Below are 22,194 nucleotides of genomic sequence, written 5' to 3' on the forward strand. Positions count from 1 at the left end.
CAGCACACCCCACTCCCCAGCACATAGTAAACCCTTTGATCGCCCCTCACATTAACCCCTTCCTGTCCAGTGCATTAGTACAGTGTCAGTGCTTTTTTTTTTTAGCACAAATCACTGTGTTGGTGTCACTGGGGATGTCAGTGACACCAAGTTAGTTCCCCCCCAGTGTCAGAATGTCCGCCACAGTCCCGCTAAAAGTTGCTGATCGCCACCATTACTAGTAGAAAAAAAAATCCCAGTATCTATATCGCCGTTTGTAAACGCTATAGCTTTCACTTAAAGAAATTAATTTACATGTATTGACATTTTTTTTTTAGCAAAGATATGAAGCAGAATATATTTTGGCCTAAATTTAGGATGAAATTAGATTTTTTTTAATTTTTACTGGATGTGTTTAGTAGCAAAAAGTCCAAAATATTGTGTTTTTCTCAAAATTGTCGGCCTTTTTTGCTTATAGAGCAAAAAATAAAAAATGTACAGGTGATCAAATACCATGAAAAGAAAGCTCAATTTGTGGGAAAAAAAGAACGTAAATTTTATTGGGGGTGGGAGAATTCGATTTAAAACAAAGGGCAATGTCGACCTAAGCTGGTGCCCTCTGCCCCAGTTTGAGCTTTCACTTTTGGTTATCCATTTTTACCATCACTAGTAACTACATTTTTCCATTTACACTTCTTTGGATGTTGGGAAGATAATTATAGAACCTGGAGGTTTTAAATAAGTATTTGATTTTGATGATATACACTCACTGGCCACTTTATTAGGTACACCTTGCTAGTACTTGGAACCCCTTTTGCCTTCAGAACTGCCATAATTCTTTGTGGCATAGATTCAACAAGGTGTTGGACACATTCCTCAGATATTTTGGTTCATATTGACATAACATCACGCAGTTGCTGCAGATTTGTCGGCTGCACATCCATGATGCGAATCTCCCGTTCCCACATCCCAAAGGTGCTCTATTGGATTGAGATTTGGTGACTGTGGAGGCCATTGGAGTGCAGTGAACTCATTGTCATGTTCAGGAAACCAGTTTGAGATGATTTGAGCTTTGTGACATTGGGCATTATCCTGCTGGAAGGAGTCATCAGATAATATTTCTTCTTTATAATTTTTTTCTCTAGTACAAAAATATTGTAGGACCAATGGACAATGGTGGAGCTGGTTTTTATAGCCAGTTGGGTACTGGTCTTCTGAAGCTTAATGCTTCTGAATATGTAGGCCGAGGTGTCCTTTCACTGCCTGTATAACAACATACGTCTGTGAAGGTTCTCATATATCCAGGTCACAGCATAACAAGTAGTAATTGGTCACATTCAACTGAACTGTTTTTTAAATGTTGAAGACTTTCACAGCTTATACAAACTGCTTCCTGACTTCAGAAACATACCCCAGGATTCATAGACACAGAGGTAGCATCAGTGTCTTAAGCTAGCCATAGATGGTTCAAATCTCAGCCAGTTTAGCAGGAACAGGCTGAGATTTGAACCATCTATGAGCAGGCTGATTATACCAAGTCAATTGTTGTATGACATGGGTACAACCAGCATGTCAGATTTTACATGCGATTATTGTTAGTGGTATTATAGCAGCTAGCAGTAATCACTGTGTTATTTTGGCAGGAGAACATAATAGCTCTGCAGGATGGATTCCCCTATCAACACTGACTATGACCTGTGGTTGCAGGATATAAAAGTTTTGATCACCATGGGATGTGTCACGGCAGATACTGATTGTCCAAGAATAGGATGGGAGATGTGAAAGCTTGTGAAACCTTCCTGTTCTAATTACATAATCCAATAACCAATGGTGCCATAAAGTTGGGACAATTGGTAGATGTTTGAGATATATGGCTGAAGGTGTGAACTGTTGTCCAATCCCCAGTAGATTGGTAGAGATGTTAAATCAGCATTATTTGTGGTGAAAGATAGTGTCATCCCCACAATTGTTTAGGGATGGCTGTTTGAGTTTGGCGTTGATTGCCTCTTTTACATCCCTTGCAAACTAGTTGTCCTCTCTCTCCAATAGTGAACCTCACTGTCCTGAAAAGAATGTTCCTCGTCCTTAGGGTGTAGGAAGACTACTTAATCCTGACCTGCAGATCTTACCCTACTATGTTGGGCTATTTGATTTGATGAGTTGATCTCAGCCATAAAAAGCCAAAAAAAAGGCTAGGAAACACTCATTTCCTCCAACCAGAAGTGACGTCACCAAAACTGGAAGTGCCATCATCCATCCCCAGAAGTGTCCCTTTAACACCTTTTACCTTTTGTCTTTTAAGCTTTGTTGCATCCTTTTGGGGGAAGTTTGATTCCATTGAGAGGATGTACAAGTCTTTGCATTCCTCATCACACTGGACTGGAAGGAGACCATCAATTTCAAACTGAGGCAACCATCTCTAAACAGGGGTGGTAGCCTGCAACATCTTCGGTCGTTTTAACACCTTTACCCTGGCGATTTGACAATACACACCTTTAACCAAACAACTACTACTTGTGCCAGACTTGATAGCGCCACAGGGATCAAATTATTTGAATAGAACGGGGGTAACTTTGCAAGCTTTCACACTTTCCTTCATGTCCTTGGACACTCAAAATCTGCCTTGACATATTTCATGGTGATTAGAGTAAGGTGACCAAGTGTGACTATTGCCTGTGTATGTTCTTGGCACTCATTAAAGCTAAGGAAGCCTGAAAAACATCTTCAACATTGAAGAACAAGTCCAGTTCATTTGACTAACTACTGTTAGGTTTGCTGGCCTTATGAGTTTTTGTTTGTTGACATGTCCTTTCTAATGAAGTATACCCTGGCAGCACTTTGTTACATTAAAGTCTGCACACCTAAGCTTGGCGTAGGAGTTGTATTCCTCCAGTAATATTTACTTTGAACGTTCTTTTCTCAGATTTTCTCGCACTAGAACCAGCCACTCAAGAAATGACGTAAAACAGGATGGTACAGCAATGGTAAGACGACACATAACAAAGATTGTTTCATTCAGGAAAAGAAAATACAGGCATTTGGCTTAGAATTGATTACATTGTAGTTTTCTTAATTCTCACGCTTAATTAGAGGAAAACATTCCATTAAAAAAAGAAAGAGAACTGGATATATTTACAAAATCCATTTTGGATTTTACTGTTTTTAAAAGTTAATTTCCATTTCAATCAACAAACGCCAAATATCATCTATATCTAGGATTCTCACTCCAAATTGGATCAGTGCTTTTCCCAAAAGGCTGCACAGAACTTGTGGTCAAATTATAAACATCCACAGTATTATCCTATTCACCTTTGAAGAGTTTCATCCTTTGTGAAACATCTAAAAGAATGCCAGGGATTTCAATAGCTATTGTTAAATATATGAACTGGTTTTTAACCACTTCCAGACCGGACACTTTTACCCCCTTCCTGACCAGGGCAATTTTCAGCTTTCAGCGCTATCACACTTTGAATGACAATTGCGCAGTCATGCAACACTGTACCCAAATGAATTTTTTACCATTTTTTTGAGACAGATAAAGCTTTATTTTGGTGGTATTTATTCACTGCTGGGATTTTTATTTTTTTTGCTATGTAAATGAAAAAGTCCAAACATTTTGAGAAAAAGTGTTTTTTTTATAAAATTTTGCAAATAAATAATATTTCATCATAAATATTTGCCAAAATTTATTCCGTTATCTTTTTAGTAAAAAAAAAATCCAAATTAGTTTATAACCAAAAATTATAACTTTTAAACTTTTTTCTTTTACATTTTTACTTTATTTTTTTATATTATTTTTTATTTATTTATTTATTTTTACATACTGTCACCCTAGCAGTACAGTGTCACCATGGTGACACTGTACTACTTGTGGGGGGTGATGAAGATTTTTTTTTTTTTTTTTACACTGATTGCTTTTACACCCATATAGGATATAAAAGCAATCATTTCTCTTTCTCTCTGTGTGCATTCTTTCACTCATTGAGAAGTACTGAGTGAGCTGTGATTGGTCACAGCTTGTCACATGGTACAAGGTTGTTGTGAATAGCCTTGTACCATGTGACCTCTGTGATCATTCACAGATTTCACACGTAGTAAGCAATGATGTCACAAGTGACATCTTGCTTACTACTTTGCATGTGATCACTGATTGGCCAATCAGTGATCCTATGATCGGGACCTCGCACAGAGGTCCCGTACAACGATCGGTGTTTCACTGTGTCCGGAGGACACAGCGGGAACCGGATCGCGGTGCTGAGCGCTCCGAGGGAGCACGAACAAGCAGGGTGCGGGGAGGCTGTTTATAAACGGCCACCCGACCCTGCACTGCCACCGTCCGGCCGGTCGGTCGGGAAGTGGTTAAGGTCTCTTTAAAATCACAGAACAAAAAAGAGATCCATTTTTTCTAACCCCTGCACCTGTATTACTAATTACCTCTTCTGGTGGTGGGGACTGGTGATTTCTTGCTGCTGTCCACCATTCTGCAGACCAGTCTTGTTACCATTCCATGGTGCCATCAAGATGCCAGTTTTTTAAGATGTCTCTAAACCGTAAAAATAAAGTTTTTACATTTTTGATAGAGTGGTGATGGGTTAGAATCTCTATCAGATTTTTATTAGATTTGAGGTTGCCATTATGCAGATTCATTCTCTTTATTTGCCATGGTGATCATTGTCACCAGACCTAAACGTGAGGTCATTCAAAAATTTTAATTATTATTATTATTATTATTATTATTATTAAAGGTACTTTTATAGCGCTGTCAATTTACGCAGCACTTTACACATATATATTGTACATTCACATCAGTCCCTAACCCTCAAGGAGCTTACAATCTAAGGTCCCTAACTCACATTCATACATACACGTATTAGGACCAAGTTAGACAGGAGCTAATTCACCTATCAGCATGTCTTTGGAGTGTGGGAGGAAACCCACGCAGGCACAGGGAGAACATGCAAACTCTGGGCAGGTAGTGCCATGGTTAGGATTCGAACAGATGACCCGAATGCTGCTAAGTGCAAATGCTAATCACTTAACCACTGTGACAACAGAAAAGTAATATCTCCCAATGGGGACAATTACTCCAATGACAACTGAGAGCACATCCCTCACTTTGGAGCGATTTTACATCTACAAGACAGACAGTGAAGGTAATTTAACCCAATGAGGGCACAGATGGCAATGAACCTGATGGGGGTTTAATCATTTCAGACATAATCTGGGCAGCACAACAGCTAAGTGGTTAGCACTTGTGCAGCAGTGGGGTCATCAATTGAATCCCAACCATGGCACTACCTGCACAAAGTTTGTAAGTTCTCCCTGTGCCTGTCTGGGCTTTCTACGGGTACTCCAGTTTCCTCCCACACTCCAAAGACATGCTGGTAGGTTAATTGGCCCTAGTATGTGTATGTATAAATGTGAGTTAGGCTCCTTGGGGGCAGGGACTGATGTGAATGTGCAATATATATATATATAGTGTTGTGTAAATTGACAATGCTATATGAGTATCTGTAATAAATAAATACTCCAAAATAAAAACAGACATGTGAGAATTTAGATACATTTGAAGACAAAAGGATCTTCTGTGGACCCATGCAATATTTCAGCAGCCAATACGCATTGACCATATCACCAGGAAGAGGTGTGGCTACTTCAAAAAGGACCATCCCAAGCTGAAGAAGGGAAAAAGCTGTTATGTGATATCCATTGTAGGTAAGTATTTGGGGTCTTTCTTTAAATATTACTAAAGGAAGACTTTTGTTTAGTTTTTTGGGGTTTTTTTAGTTTTGGATGGAGTGGAGAGGGATTAGAACACCTGTCAGGTTTTTAATCCTGTCTGTTCCCCTGTTAGGGAGATTCACCCTCTTTATTTGTCCTGTTTACCCTTAACAGCGAAAGTGAAAGAAAACCCAAATTTGGGGCTGTCACCAGGACAGGAATAGAGGGGAAATCTTCAAATGGGGACAAGCAGGGATTCCATCACTGTGGAGGGATTTCTTCTAGTTTTTTTGTCTATGGGACAGGCAGTAAAGGGAAATCTCCCTAATGGGATGCAGATAGAAAAAAAACCTAAAAGGAGTTATGACTCTCCCTTACTGTATCCAAAATGAAAACAAAAGTTTAGGAATGTTCTACTTTAATTAAAAAGGTATGATCATCTAGAAGAGGCTTGTATTTTAAGAAGTCATGTTCACCACCTTTTTTAGGCTAGAGCTAATCATGCAGATTTTTAAAATAAAATTCTCAGCTTTGTAAATGTGGCCAATTTTAATAAAATCTGAAAAAAGTATAACCAGACCAGCTAGGCGGTGGGCTAAAAGGAACCAAAAAAACCCCTCTCCGTTGGGGTCCCCCAAGGTTCTGTCCTCGGGCCCCTTCTCTTCTCCATCTACACCTCCTCCCTTGGTCAACTGATACACTCCCACGGCTTCAACTACCATCTCTATGCCGATGACACTCAGATCTACCTCTCCACCCCTCACCTCACCCCTTCAGTCTCCGCCTGAATCACTAGCCTCCTGAACGATATATCAGACTGGATGTCACTCGACTTCCTCAAATTAAACCTTTCCAAAACCGAGCTCCCAGTTTTTCCCCAGCCCCCGCGCCCCCCCCCCCCCCGACCTCTTCATCACGATCAACAACGCCACCATCAGCCCCACCCTGCAAGCCAGAGTACTAGGTGTCACTCTAGACTCAAACCTATCCTTCCAACCCCATGTCCAATCGCTGACAAATTCATGCAGACTCTACCTCTGCAACCTCTCCATAATACGCCCATTGCTAACCCCAGAAACTACAAAGCAACTAATTCACTCCCTCATTATATCACGTCTTTACTACTGTAACTCCCTCCTTGCCGGCCTAACTCATCACAGGCTATCCCCGCTTCAGTCTATCCTGAATTCTGCGTCCAGACTCATCCACCTTACTAACCACTCCGTATCCGCCACCCCTGTCTGCCAATCCCTCCACTGGCTTCCGATTGCCAAACGGATAAAATTCAAATTATTAACATTGATGTACAAAGCTGTTCATAACACTGCCCCAAACTACATCACCGACCTGATATCCATCTACTACCCAAAACGCACTCTCCGCTCCTTACAAGACCTCCTACTCTCTAGTTCTCTGGTCTCCTCCTCCCATGCCCATCTCCAAGACTTCTCCAGGGCTTCCCCCATCCTCTGGAACTCACTACCCCAATCCATCAGACTGTCACCTACCGTCCTCACCTTTAGGCGCACCCTGAAAACCCATCTCTTCAGAGAAGCCTACCCCGCCCTCACCTAATTGCCCATCTCCTCCGCTCTTCCCACCACTCCATCCCCCACAGCTATTTCCTCCTGTACCACTCTCCCCTCCCTCCTAGATTGTAAGCTCCAAGGAGCAGGGCCCTTGAACCCCTCGTGTATTGTATTGTTACTGTGCTGTCTCGTGTACTGTCTCCCGTTATAATGTACAGCGCTGAACAAACTGTTGGCGCTATATAAATCCTGTATAATAATAATAATAATATCCACCAAACCAGTGTAATATATAGCAGAGCTTTCCTAAACAGAATCTGCAGGGCTTACTTTCACCACAAATCCCAAGGGGTTCATTCCTCATTTTCAGACATTGGGCAGTCCCAAGCAAATCTTTCCTTTATGCCCCTCGATGAACTAAATAGCCAGAACTGCTGGTCTTCCAGAATCTGAAAATCACAGGATTACATATTCATTACAGAACACAACTTTTACATCTAGGACAAAAAGCTAGCAACTGAAACTATATGCCAAAAAATGGGTGATCATACAATTTTATTCCATTTTTTTTTAGAAAGAAAATGTTGAATTATATTGCGTGAAAAGAGGAAAGCTGGTTATTCCTCAAAGGTTATTTTACTATTTTTCTTTTCAGTTTACCAGCAATCAGCCTTCAGCTCCTTTAAGTGAGTTGATTGAACTGAACCTTGATCCCCTGCCCAGCGTGGACAACTCTGTTAATGGATACCCGCCACCTACTGCCACTGCCAACGTTCCTGTGCCAGCCATCACTCCACAGCCTGTTCACACTTTAGGTAAATAATGGTTTACAGTTTGTCCGCTTAATGCCCCTTTTCAAAAAGCAGTTGGGTTTGTCATAAGTAGATATATTCAAATATGGTAAAATGGGGATCCACACATATATTTACCGCTGCTCCAGGTAGTGAGGCTTCTAGTCTCCAGGCACAATTCCTCCTAGAGGTGATAGTCCAGCTCATGTGCTGCACTGATGAGAACAGAAAAGGTCCAATCGGCTGCACTCCAACCAATCCACTTTATTGAGCTTGAATAAAACCAATACAGACAGTGGAAATACAGTGGGGGTCATGTAGGTAAACGCGTTTCACGCTAAAGACAGCGCTTATTCATTACTCCAATGAAGAAATACGCACTGTCTTTAGCGTGAAACTTTAGCGTGAAACTGTATTTCCACTGGTTGGTTATATTGGTTATATTCAAGCTCAATACAGTGGATTGTTTGGAGTGCAGCCAGGGGCGGACTGACAACTCATGGGGCCCCCGGACAATAGGGGATCATGGGGCCCCTGTGTCCTTGCCCAAACTCAAAAAAAGCCTATGAAAAAGGTACCAGGGGCATCTCATGGGGCCCTCTACTGACTCCGGGCCCTCGGGCAGTGCCCGAGTTTCCAAATGGTCAGTCCGCCCCTGAGTACAGACAGTGGAAATACAGTGGGGGTCTGGTAGATAAACACGTTTCACGCTAAAGACAGCGCTTATTCATTACTCCAATGAAGGAATACGCACTGTCTTTAGCGTAAAACTGTATTTCCATTGGTTGGTTGTATTGGTTATATTCAAGCTCAATACAGTGGATTGTTTGGAGTGCAGCCAGGGGCGGACTGAGAACTCATGGGGCCCCCGGGCAATAGGGGATCATGGGCCCCTGTGTCCTTGCCCAAACTCAAAAAAGCCTATAAAAAAGGTACCAGGGGCATCTCATGGGGGCCCCTACTGACCCCGGGCCCTCGGGCAGTGCCCAAGTTTCCAAATGGTCAGTCCGCCACCCTGAGTGCAGCCGATCTGACCTTTTCTGTTCTCATGGTAAAATGGGGGTTGAGATGAATTTGTTCCATTAATGTTAATGTATTTATCAATGTTGATATGTTAAGGGCCACATCAGAACCATAAATAGAAAAATGCCACAAAATCGGTGGATCACCCTATACAATTACTCTTTGACTCATCGATCATATAGATGTGGGTTAATACCGAAAATAGAAAGCATAGAAAGAAATAAACAGCCCTAAAGAGAGGCTGTGAAGTAACGGTTTAAATTAAACCCAAGCAGAATAGTTAATGGTACAAAAATTGCTTTATTGTGAATCTCATATAAACAATGTATGTGAAACCTTGCAAGGTGAAAAATATACATCAAAATAATAAAAACATAAGCAATCCGGATTGCAGAAGCCTAAAGCTAATAAATATACTCCGCATCATGGATATGCTCCATCAATTTAATCCATTGTCTACAGAAGTGGTTAATGCCACATAACAAGGTAAATGAATTGCAATATGTCATCGGTAAGTAAAAATACATGATCTTGGTGGTGTATTACTAGGGCAGCAAAATGATATAGGTTCCGATTATCCAATGAGGAAGATGAAGGGATCATTCAGACCCTACGGAACAATAAATTATCATGTAGGCCCATGTAAAAGCATGATCACCACTGATCAAAAAATTCAACGATGAAATATGGCACCGTATAATCACAAAGGACAACAGAATTGACCATATATGAGACATAGGACTAATAAACTTAATCCCATTGATAAATTAACATAGACTGACAATATATCATGTGTGTCATTATATAACCTGGTAGAGAGTAAAGCATAGCATTTGTGAGAAATAGTACCAATCATCCCCAAATGAAGAGCTAATATGATAAACAGGTACTAAATCCACATACCGATCTGCAATTCAAAACAACCAGCATGAATGAATATAGATAATAAAGATCTGCTGTAATGATAATATTTTAACCACTTCAAGTCCGGATACTTGTACCCCCTTCCTGTCCAGGGCAATTTTCAGCTTTCAGCGCTATCACACTTTGACAATTGCGCAGTCATGCAACACTGTACATATGAATTTTTTAGCATTTTTTTTGAGACAGATAAAACTTTATTTTGGGGGTATTTATTCACCACAGGGATTTTTATATTTTTTTGCTATATAAATGAAAAGTCCAAAAATTTGGGAAAAAAGTGTTTTTCTTATAAAATTTTGCAAATAAATAATATTTCATCATAAATCTTGGCCAAAATTTATTCAGTTATCTTTTTAGTAAAACAAAAATAACCCAAATTAGTTTATAATCAAAAATTATAATTTTTTTAATTTTTTTTTTACATTTTTATTTTATTTTTTTATATTATTATTTATGGGTTTTTTTCACATACTGTCACTCTAGCAGTACAGTGTCACCAAGGTGACACTGTACTACTTGTGGGGGGTGATGAAGATTTGTTTTTATTTATTTTTTTTACTGATTGCTTTTACACCCATAAAGGATGTAAAAGCAATCATTTCTCCTTCTCTCTGGCTGCATTCTTGCAGCCATTGAGAAATACTGTGAGAGCTGTGATTGGTTACAGCTTGTCACATGGTACAAGGCTGTTGTCATTCATAGATTTCACACGTAGTAAGCAATGATGTCAGAAGTGACATCATTGCTTACTACTCTGCATGTGATCACTGATTGGCCAATCAGTGATCACATGATCGAGACCTCCAACAAGCCGGGGGCGGAAAGGCCGTTTATAAACGGCCACCCGACCCTGCACTGCCACCGTCCAGCCGTTTATATACAACGGCCGGACAGGAGGTGGTTAACATAGACTGACAATATATCATGTGTGTCATTATATAACCTGGTATAGAGTAAAGCATAGCATTTGTGCAAAATTATTATTATTATTATACAGTATTTATATGGCGCCAAAGGGTATGCTCAGCGCTGTACAGTAGCAAGGGGGACAGAACATGAGACAAGACAGTGACAATACACTACACGAGGGGTTCGAGGGCCCTGCTCTTTCGAGCTTACAATCTAGGAGGGAGGGGAAGGTGGTACAGGAGGAGATGGCTGTGGGGGATGGAGTGGTGGGAGGAGTGGAGGAGGTTGGTTGTTAGGTGAGGTCGGGTGTTAGGTGAGGTTGGGGTAGGCTTCCCTGAAGAGGAGGGTTTTCAGGGTGCGCCTGAAGGTGAGGAGGGTAGGTGACAGTCTGATGGATTGGGGTAGGGAGTTCCAGAGGATGGGGGAAGTCCTGGAGAAGTCCAGCAATCAGGCATGGGAGGAGGAGACCAGGGAGCTCGAGAGTAGGAGGTCCTGTGAGGAGCGGAGGGCACGGGTAGGGTAGTATTTGGGTATCAGGTCAGTTATGTAATAGTAGCAATCATCCCCAAATGAAGAGCTAATATGATAAACAGGTACTAAATTCACATACCGATCTGCAATTCAAACCAACCAGCATTAATGAATATAGATAATAAAGATCTGCTGTAATGATAATACTTTAAGGAAAAAATGTTCCAAGGATTGACCCCATAGATTTCACTGACATATAGTCCTTAATAGTAATTGAAACCGTTACTTTACAGCTTTTCTTTAGGGCTGTTTATTTCTTTATATGCCCAGATCAGAAATAACCTCCTATAATCAATACTACATGATATTGTAGCCGGAGAACAAGTCTAATTGAATCCATACACTTTTTATATATTTTGGCATCCATGCTTGTAGAAGTTACATCCTGGAAGCAGTCACCTTTCCCTGGGTGTCTGCAACTTTTCTTGAGCTCACGGCGCAGAGCACAAAAACTAAACACCAAAGTGAACCATAAAAGTGCACTAGGGTGTGTCATGGTCTCTTCTCAAAGAGGAAGGACCTCTCTCTGCCCTCTCCAGGTACAAAACCTCTAACAGGGTCAGAGGACACCCAAGTCCACCTAGCCAAAAGGCCCATGCTCCTCATGATCAGCCAAAGTCGACCAAGGAGTACTGGGTGGAGGGCTCCTGCAAAGAAAGACCACCTCAAGGAAGGGGAGGAAGGAACCTAATGACCACACATCCTACTCTTAGATTTCAGTGTTGGCCCGAAGATCCACACCTAACCAATTGCAAGCCAGGTCTTCTCATCAATGCCAGTACCTAATCTCACAAATGCTCTTACGGCTGAATGGTGAGCGAAAGGAAACACACCTATAAAGTGCAGTGACCTGGGTCTGTGCAACTTAACAGTTGTGCCGTAGTAGATGGTGTACAGAAGGGGTCTCCAAACTTTCTAAAGAAAGGGCCAGTTTACCATACTTCAGACTTTAGGGGGGGCTGGACTGTGGCCATTGGGAGTAGAATTTGTCCTGGCATCTGTGGGAATAAACAACGCATCTTTGGTATTAGGGGGTGGAATAGTGCTCCATCACTGGTATCAGTGGGAGGAATAGTGCCCCATCATTAGTGTAAGTGAGAGGTATGGTACCCCATTGTTGGTGTCAGTGGGAGGAATAGCGCCCCATGGTTGGTGTTGATAGCAGGAATTATGCCCCATCATTGGTGTCAGTGGGAGGAATAGTGCTCCATCACTGGTATCAGTAGGAGGAATAGTGCCCCATCATTAGTGTAAGTGAGAGGTATGGTACCCCATTGTTGGTGTCAGTGGGAGGAATAGCGCCCCATGGTTGGTGTTGATAGCAGGAATTATGCCCCATTGTTGGTGTCAGTGGGAGGAATAGCGCCCCATGGTTGGTGTTGATAGCAGGAATTATGCCCCATTGTTGGTGTCAGTGGGAGGAATAGCGCCACATTGTTGGTGTTGGTAGCAGGAATTATGCCCCATTGTTGGTGTCAGTGAAATAGCGCCCCATTGTTGGTGTCAGTGGAATAGCGCCCCATTGTTGGTGTTGGTAGCAGGAATTATGCCCCATTGTTGGTGTCAGTGGGAGGAATAGCGCCCCATTGTTGGTGTTGATAGCAGGAATTATGCCCCATTGTTGGTGTCAGTGGGAGGAATAGCGCCCCATTGTTGGTGTTGGTAGCAGGAATTATGCCCCATTGTTGGTGTCAGTGGGAGGAATAGCGCCCCATGGTTGGTGTTGGTAGCAGGAATTATGCTCCATTGTTAGTGGGAGGAATAGCGCCCCATTGTTGGTGTTGGTAGCAGGAATTATGCCCCATTGTTGGTGTCAGTGGGAGGAATAGCGCGCCATTGTTGGTGTTGGAAGCAGGAATTATGCTCCATTGTTGGTATTAGTGGGAGGAATAGTGCCCCAAGGGTCAAATAAAGACAAGCGAAGGGCCGCATTCAGCCCCCGGGCCGCAGTTTGGAGACCACTGGTGTACAGTATCAGGTAGATGTATTCTATTACCCTGATAAACTAAGACAAAGACTACAATCTCAGCAAGAGCCAGCTGCCAATCAAAGAAGAAGAATCAGAAGACTTGTACTCCCTAATTTTGCATATAATGACCTAATATGCATACTAGGTGTTGCTATGGTGTTTTATTTGGTATTCTAGCTAAAATTCTTATCCATTAAATGTTTTGAACCGTTTTACTTATAGACCTATCCAGTCTTTCCACTTTTATAGCTGAAGGTCTCACTCCCTGCAGGGTACAGCTGTCTCAATTTCAATTTCTCCTGCATGTTGGTGAGCAGGCAGTAAAGTCCCTTTGTTTATTCCCTGAAGTTTATTAGCAGAAACCTTGTAATTTAATCTCTCACAAATGAGCAATATATCAGTACTGTCGGCACTGTGGTGACTTTTATATCATTAGTACAGCTTATGGCGAGAGGCAAAAGTGGATGACTTCAAGGCTGCAGGGAACAATGACAAACCAGTCCCTGGTGTGTAATCCATCTTGTCTCTGCTAACGGCTTCATATGCTTAACGGCTTACGCATCGCAAATTGGCACTTTCATCACTTTAGTATTGTTTAGCATCAACCTGATATAAGCTAGTCTTCCACTTTAATGAAAAATGCATCGGGACCGTTGAAATTCTTCATGATGTCCTGTGTGTGTTTTCCCCGAGCCGCGCGCACCGCTATCGATCTATCTGAATGAGCGCTGAAGCAGAATGACCTTAATGTAAATGCACACATCTATCTTTCACTGTGCAAGGTGCTGACTGGCTCTCCATCTTCTCCTGTGCGTGTATCTACTTGATAAACAAAGTCCAGGGGTAAAACTTTGTAAAGAAAAATCAATACTGACATTTATTTCAGTTTCACCCACTTCTTATGAGCGTGCGGATCCTCGGCGGCGAGCCGGAAGGATTTTGAACTTGGACTTTTGGCCATGTGGATTATCAAATAGGCCCAGCATTGTCATTGTCATGGGACTGTAAGTCATATCAGTTCATTGATCCAGTAATTAGGCTCCGTTTAACCACTTGAGCTCCAGAGGATTTACCCCCCTTAACCACTTGACCTCCAGAGGATTTACCCCCCTTAACCACTTGACCTCCAGAGGATTTACCCCCCTTAACCACTTGACCTCCAGAGGATTTACCCCCCTTAACCACTTGAGCTCCAGAGGATTTACCCCCTTAACCACTTGAGCTCCAGAGGATTTACCCCCCTTAACCACTTGAGCTCCAGAGGATTTACCCCCCTTAACCACTTGAGCTCCAGAGGATTTACCCCCCTTAACCACTTGACCTCCAGAGGATTTACCCCCCTTAACCACTTGAGCTCCAGAGGATTTACCCCCTTAACCACTTGAGCTCCAGAGGATTTACCCCCCTTAACCACTTGAGCTCCAGAGGATTTACCCCCCTTAACCACTTGACCTCCAGAGGATTTACCCCCCTTAACCACTTGACCTCCAGAGGATTTACCCCCCTTAACCACTTGAGCTCCAGAGGATTTACCCCTTAACCACTTGAGCTCCAGAGGATTTACCCCCTTAACCACTTGAGCTCCAGAGGATTTACCCCCCTTAACCACTTGACCTCCAGAGGATTTACCCCCCTTAACCACTTGAGCTCCAGAGGATTTACTCCCTTAACCACTTGAGCTCCAGAGGATTTACCCCCCTTAACCACTTGAGCTCCAGAGGATTTACCACCCTTAACCACTTGACCTCCAGAGGATTTACCCCCCTTAACCACTTGACCTCCAGAGGATTTACCCCCCTTAACCACTTGAGCTCCAGAGGATTTACCCCCTTAACCACTTGAGCTCCAGAGGATTTACCCCCCTTAACCACTTGAGCGCCAGAGGATTTACCCCCTTAACCACTTTAGCTCCAGAGGATTTACCCCCCTTAACCACTTGAGCTCCAGAGGATTTACCCCCCTTAACCACTTGAGCTCCAGAGGATTTACCCCCCTTAACCACTTGACCTCCAGAGGATTTACCCCCCTTAACCACTTGAGCTCCAGAGGATTTACCCCCCTTAACCACTTGAGCTCTAGAGGATTTACCCCCCTTAACCACTTGAGCTCCAGAGGATTTACCCCCCTTAACCACTTGAGCTCCAGAGGATTTACCCCACTTAACCACTTGAGCTCCAGAGGATTTACCCCCCTTAACCACTTGAGCTCCAGAGGATTTACCCCCCTTAACCACTTGAGCTCCAGAGGATTTACCCCCCTTAACCACTTGAGCTCCAGAGGATTTACCCCCCTTAACCACTTCCAGACGGGACACTTTTACCCCCTTCCTGACCAGGGCAATTTTCAGCTTTCAGCGCTATCACACTTTGAATGACAATTGCGCGGTCATGCAACACTGTACCCAAATTAATTTTTTACCATTTTTTTGAGACAGATAAAGCTTTATTTTGGTGGTATTTGTTCACCGCTGGGATTTTTATTTTTTTGCTATGTAAATGAAAAAGTCCAAAAATTTTGAAAAAAAGTGTTTTTTTTATAAAATTTTGCAAATAAATAATATTTCATCATAAATCTTTGCCAAAATTTATTCCGTTATCTTTTTAGTAAAAAAAAAATCCAAATTAGTTTATAAGCAAAAATTATAATTTTTAAACATTTTTTTTTACATTTTTATTTTATTTTTTTATATATATTTTTTTTTAACATACTGTCACCCTAGCAGTACAGTGTCACCATGGTGACACTGTACTACTTGTGGGGGGTGTGAAAGCAATCATTTCTCTTTCTCTCTGTGTGAATTCTTGCACTCATTGAGAAGTACTGAGTGAGCTGTGATTGGTCACAGCTTGTCACATGGTACAAGCCTGTTGTGAATAGCCTTGTACCATGTGACCTCTGTGATCATTCACAGATTTCACACGTAGTAAGCAATGATGTCACAAGTGACATCTTGCTTACTACTTTGCATGTGATCACTGATTGGCCAATCAGTGATCACATGATCGGGACCTCGTACAGAGGTCCCGTCCGACGATCGGTGTTTCACTTTGTCCAGAGGACACAGCGGGCACCGGATCGCGGTGCTGCACGCTCCCAGGGAGCGCGCACAAGCAGGGTGCGGGGAGGCCGTTTATAAATGGCCACGACCCTGCACTGCCACCGTCCAGCCGTTCATATGCAACGGCCGGTCGGGAACTGGTTAATGACCAGGCCTCTTTTTGCTACTCGGCGCTGCACTAATTCAACTGATAATTGCGCGGTCATGCAATGCTGCACCCAAACTCAATTTACGTCCTTTTTTTCACACAAATAGAGCTTTCTTTCGGGGGTATTTGATCATCTGTGCACTTTTTATTTTTCACACTATAAACAAAAAAAGACCAAAAATGTTGAAGAAAAACAATATTTTTTACTTTCAGCTATAAAAAATATATAGTAAACTCAAAGTTGGTTATAAATTTAGGCCAAAATGTATTCTGCTCCATGTTTTTGGTAAAAAAAATCCCAATAAGTGTATATTGATTGCTTTGTGTGGAAGTTATAGCGTCTACAAACTATGGTATAAATACTGCAATTTACGCCATTTTTTTGCTATACAGCGCTGCGCTAGTTTAATGGACAATTGCGCGGTCATGCAATACGGTACATAAATGAAATTTACATCCTTTTTTCCCCACAAATTGAGCTTTCTTTCGGTGGTATTTGATCGCCTGTGCGGTTTTTATTTTTTGCGCTATAAAAAAAAAAGGCTGACAATTTTGAGGAAAAAAAGCAATATTGTGGACTTTTTGTTATAAAACATGTCCAGTAAAAAAAAATGCAAAAATCAAATTTAGTCATAAATTTCTGCCAAAATGCATTCTGCGACATGTCTTTGCTAAAAAAAAAACCCAATACGTGTAAATTAATTGGTTTACGTGAAAGTTATAGCGTTTACATATGGCGGGAAAGATACTGTGATTTTTAGGGGTTTTTTTATACTAATTATGGCGGCAATCAGCGAATTATGACGGCGATCAGCGAATTATGGCGGCGATCAGTGACTTATGGCAGCGACTTATGGCGGGACTGCGGCGGACATTCTGACATTGGAGGGTACTGACTTGGGGTCACTGACATCCCCAAAAACACTAATACAGTGATCAGTGCAAAAAAAAAAAACACTGACACCGTACTAATGGCACTGGGGAGGAAGGGGTTAACTTTATTTTGCAGGGAAGGGTTATCTGTGTGAGGGGAGTGTTTTACTAGGGGGCGGGGGGTGTGCTGCATGGTTCACCGCTGATCGGGAGAGAGAAACTCTTCTTTCTCGATCAGCTCGTCCTCGAGCTGTCAGGGAAATGACAGACAGCACAGCTACTGCAGCTGTGCTCTCTGTCACTGTTTGCCGCTGATCGCCGGGAAACAGCCAGTAAGGACCGGCTGTGACCCGGCGACTGACATCCACGGCGGTGATCGGCGGGACAGATAGGGCGGCGGCGCGCCTCGCGCGCACCCCCTATCTGTTTACAAAACACATGTTTTAAAACGTGGTTTTGCCTGCCCGTGCCGCCCTGCCGCCGTATTTCTACAGTGGCAGGGCGGCAAGTGGTTAAGTCATTGGTCACTTCTGTAAGAGCGGTTTCTCTGGATTGTGCATGGCAGAAGCAAGACTGAAGAGGGTCACAAGGTAAGTTAGATAAGAGGACAAGGGTTAGACTTTTGTAAACAAGACATTTTACAAATTTAAAGGCACATGAAATAATTAAAATGACTTACTTGATACATTATATGGCCAAAGGTTTTTGAACACCTGGCTTGAAGAGGGTCAAGAAGTAAGTTAAATAGGAGGACAAAGGTTAGACTTTTGTAAACAAGACATTTAACAAATTTAAAGGCACATGAAAGAAGTTAAATGACTTTCCTCCAGTTTCCTCCCACACTCCAAAGACATGCTGGTAGGTTAATTGGCTCCTGTCTAAATTGGCCCTAGTATGTGTATGTATGAATGTAAGTTAGGGACCTTAGATTGTACACCCCTTGAGGGTTAGGGACTGATGTGAATGTACAATATATATGTAAAGCACTGCGTAAATTGATGGCGCTATATAAGTACCTGAAATAAATAAAATAAACAAGTCTGCTGTTTTTCAAAAGCTCAAGCTCTCTAGCAGAATGTATCAGTTTGCAAAGATGAGACAAACAATATAACACTGGCAGACATGGTTAAAATGATCAGCATTTATTCATGTAAATCAATGGTCTCCAAACTGCAGCCCTTTTCTTGCTTATCCCTGGCCCTTGGGGCACTATTTCATCCACTGATACCAACAATGGGGCTTAATTTCCCCTCCTGACACCAATGAAGGGGCACCATTCCTCCCAATAACACCAACAATGGAGCCTAATGACACCAATAATGGGGTACAATTCTTCTCAGTGACACCAACAATGGGACAAAATTCCTCCCACCGACGCCAACGGGGCATTGTTTTCTCCCACTGACATCAGGACCTTGTCTACTGGTCCCTTAAAGTTTGAAGGGCAATAAATTGGCCCTTTGTTTAGAAAGTTTGGAGACCCGTGATCAGGGGCGGACTGACAACTCATGGGGCCCCCAGGCAATAGGGGATCATGGGGCCCCTGTGTCCTTGCCCGAACTAAAAAAAGCCTATGAAAAAGGTACCAGGGGCATCTCATGGGGCCCCCTACTGACCCTGGGTCCTCGGGCAGTGCATGAGTTTCCAAATGGTCAGTCTGCCCCTGCTTGATACATTATATGGCCAAAGGTTTTTGAACACCTGGCTTGAAGAGGGTCAGGAAGTAAGTTAAATAAGAGGACAAGGGTTAGACTTTTGTAAACAAGACATTTAAAAGGTTTAAAGGCATGTGGAAGAAGATCATTTTTTCTTATTGCTCCACAATGTGGTGAAATCACAGCACATGAAGGAAGTACACAAGGGTACAAAAAATGGTCCATCCTCTGAAGAGGATTGCCTCAATCCAAGGTCTACTTAGACTGAAGCCAGGTGGACCATACTCCTTAAGGACCTGCTGATACTCTTGCACTTGTTAGGACTCTCCTGAAGAGAGATCCCCAGTTGGGGAGAAGGCCAGAAGGCCACAGATCCTCTCTCTGACATTAGGGCAGGCACCTGCACCCTCAATCTCTGTAAAAAAAAAAAACATGGGCAGTGCTAGTGCCGGTGATAAATATTGTAAAAAATAAATGAAAAGTGCCAAGTGCAGAACTCATGGCAGGCTCTTCTGCCGGTAAAAAAATTCCTACAAGGCCTTCCCAAAAGACATGCGCAGGAAAAGTAATAAGTGACATGAGATGACCTAATGCCAGTAAAACTCAGTGGGGTCCTAAACCCATAGCACTTTTCTGAATCCATGCCACCTCCCCCTGGGTGCATTGCCAGAAGCTCCTTGCACCTTTCTGCCCCTGGTCATACAAATGCAACCCCATTCCTTCCAGGAAGACATTAGCACTTAGGGGGAGTCCTGCCATCAACTAGGGACAAGCCTGGTGCACCAGGCACAGAATCAACTGAGAATGAAAAGAATCTCTCACACCATAGCTCTATTTCTACATTGGGAATTACCAACCGGTACCCCCACTCAATACGCGGCATCAGCAATCTGTTCTGAATACAAACAGATACTACACTTGATCGTAGCCAATAGGCCAAAGAGAAATTACTTGATACGCTAAAAGACCAAAGATTTGTGAACACTTGACCATCACACATGGCCAAAGCTAGACACCTCTCCAAATTACTGCATTCATGTGTTTCCAGTGAGGGGTACTGTTAATAATTACAGCATACAAAGACATTTTATACAACTGGAAGATTTCAGCCTTGTGGCCACAGTTTGGGAAAGGTTCTTTATTATTACAGCATTGTACAAATCCAGATCCCATAAAGATATAGTTTTGTGAGCTTGGTGTGGAAAAACTCAAGTGTCCTTCACAGATCCTGGACCTCAACCCTATTGAATGTCTTTGGGAAGATTTGGAACATGATTTGCCAATCAAGTCTTCTCATCAACCTGACCTCAAAAAAGCTGTTCTGGCTGAATGAGCACAAATTCCCTCAGACACATTCCCACATTTTGTGGAAAATCTTCCCAAAGGAGTGGGGGTTGGTATGGCCACAAGGGGAGAAGTAGCTCCACATTATTATCTATGGTGTGATAGTCAGGTGTCCACAAGCGTTTGGCCATGTAGTGTTGTAGAGAAGGGTTAACAGAAGATTCCTTGAGGATAAAAAGCATGATTTGTGTTTGAAAGCTGAAGAAAAGACACCTGTTCAGGTTGAATCGGTTCCATGAGCCCAAATGCCAGAGAAGAGGAGTGATCACAAAGTAAGTCAGAAGGAATTGAATCAAGGGGACAGGTTGTGGGTGGAGATGACAAGAGCAAAGAGGTGACCTTGTAGCATGGAGTTCAGTGAACCCATTGTGTCACCAGCGGCAACTAATGTGCTTGTTCCAAACAAATGGAAGTGGGAGTGGGGGAGCTCACAGAACACATGAAAAACATAATTTTAAAATAGATTACAGAGCCATTAAAGGTTAAGTTTACCTTTTAGACAAAAATAATAGACAAAAATTAGTTGCCGCTGGTGACACAATGGGTTCACTGAACTTTGCAGGTAACAAAATGTGCATTTATTATTTTTGTCTAAAGGAGCCTGGAAAGCATTGCACCAGTGATCAGTAGATGGCTGATGCCATGCAGGTCTCCTGCAGACCTGTCAGAATATTTGTTTCCCTTATGGGATGTACGAGATGTACGGGATGTATTGGATGTACGGGATGTACGGGAAGTACGGTATGTACGGGACGCACGGTATGTACGGGACGCACGGTATGTACGGGACGCACGGGATGTACGGGACGCACGGGATGTGTGGGATGTACAGGATGTATGGGATGCACGGTATGCATGGGATGTGCGGCCAAGCAGATATTCTGACGGGAAGTTTCAATGAACCACCAATGAACTCTAAAGCGCCGTAGTAGTGCATTGAAAACTGCAAGCCAGCAGTCGCTAAGGCTGCCAGGACTTTCAGTTCATTCACAGAAGTCCGTGAATGAATGATGTGGCCATGTGGGTGGAGCCCCGCACAGCCGCGCTGTTTTCAAATCTGACAGACAGTACGAGGAGACTTCTCCCCATACTGTCAGAGGGAGGGGGGGATGCGGGTGGCGGCTGTGGCTATGGGAACATGTTACATGTTCCCAAAGGTGAACTTATTCTTTAAGTATTGTATGAATTATTTTTTTTGGAATAAGGATATCGTTTAGCGTCACTTTAACCGCTTCCCATCCGCCCTATAGGAGAAATACTGGTACAGGGCGGCACAGGTGCACAAAATCACGTATATATACGTGATTTCACAAAATCACGTATATATACGTGATTTTGCATTTCCGGGCCGGGTGCTCGTGTGAGCTGCACACATGCCTTCCCTGCGCTGCCATTCGCGGCTGCAGCTGTCAATCACCAAGCCCCGGCCGGTAATTACTCGCTGGAGCCCGGTGATTTCCAATGCTCACTGATGGGGAGGACTGTTTTGTTTACTAACAGTCCTCCTCCCTGTCAGCTCGGGCACACTGCTCTGGATGGCTGTGCACTGCGCAGCCATCCAGAGCAGTGTGATTACAGTGAATCACACTCATCTCGCCCCCTGGTAAAACACACCCAGCCAGGGGCGGACTGACAACTCATGGGGCCCCTGGGCAATAGGGGATCATGGGGCCCCTGTGTCCTTGCCCGAACTAAAAAAAGCCTATGAAAAAGGTACCAGGGGCATCTCATGGGGCGCCC

At 43.0% G+C, this 22,194-nt stretch overlaps 1 protein-coding gene across 1 annotated transcript in view; it reads left to right on the plus strand.

The window, feature by feature from the left end:
- Positions 1-22,194, plus strand: part of TOM1L1 (target of myb1 like 1 membrane trafficking protein) — a 153,315-nt gene that overhangs the window by 109,589 nt on the left and 21,532 nt on the right. Inside the window, exons 9-10 of the mRNA XM_089672641.1 lie at positions 2,903-2,963; positions 7,885-8,044. Of these exons, the coding sequence (XP_089528767.1) occupies positions 2,903-2,963; positions 7,885-8,044 (221 nt within the window). The remainder of the gene's footprint in view (positions 1-2,902; positions 2,964-7,884; positions 8,045-22,194) is intronic.

The sequence above is a fragment of the Staurois parvus genome, unplaced genomic scaffold, assembly GCF_062004578.1.
Source record: "Staurois parvus isolate SC_StPar_1 unplaced genomic scaffold, SC_StPar_1.0 ptg000003l, whole genome shotgun sequence".
NCBI lineage: Eukaryota > Metazoa > Chordata > Amphibia > Anura > Ranidae > Staurois > Staurois parvus.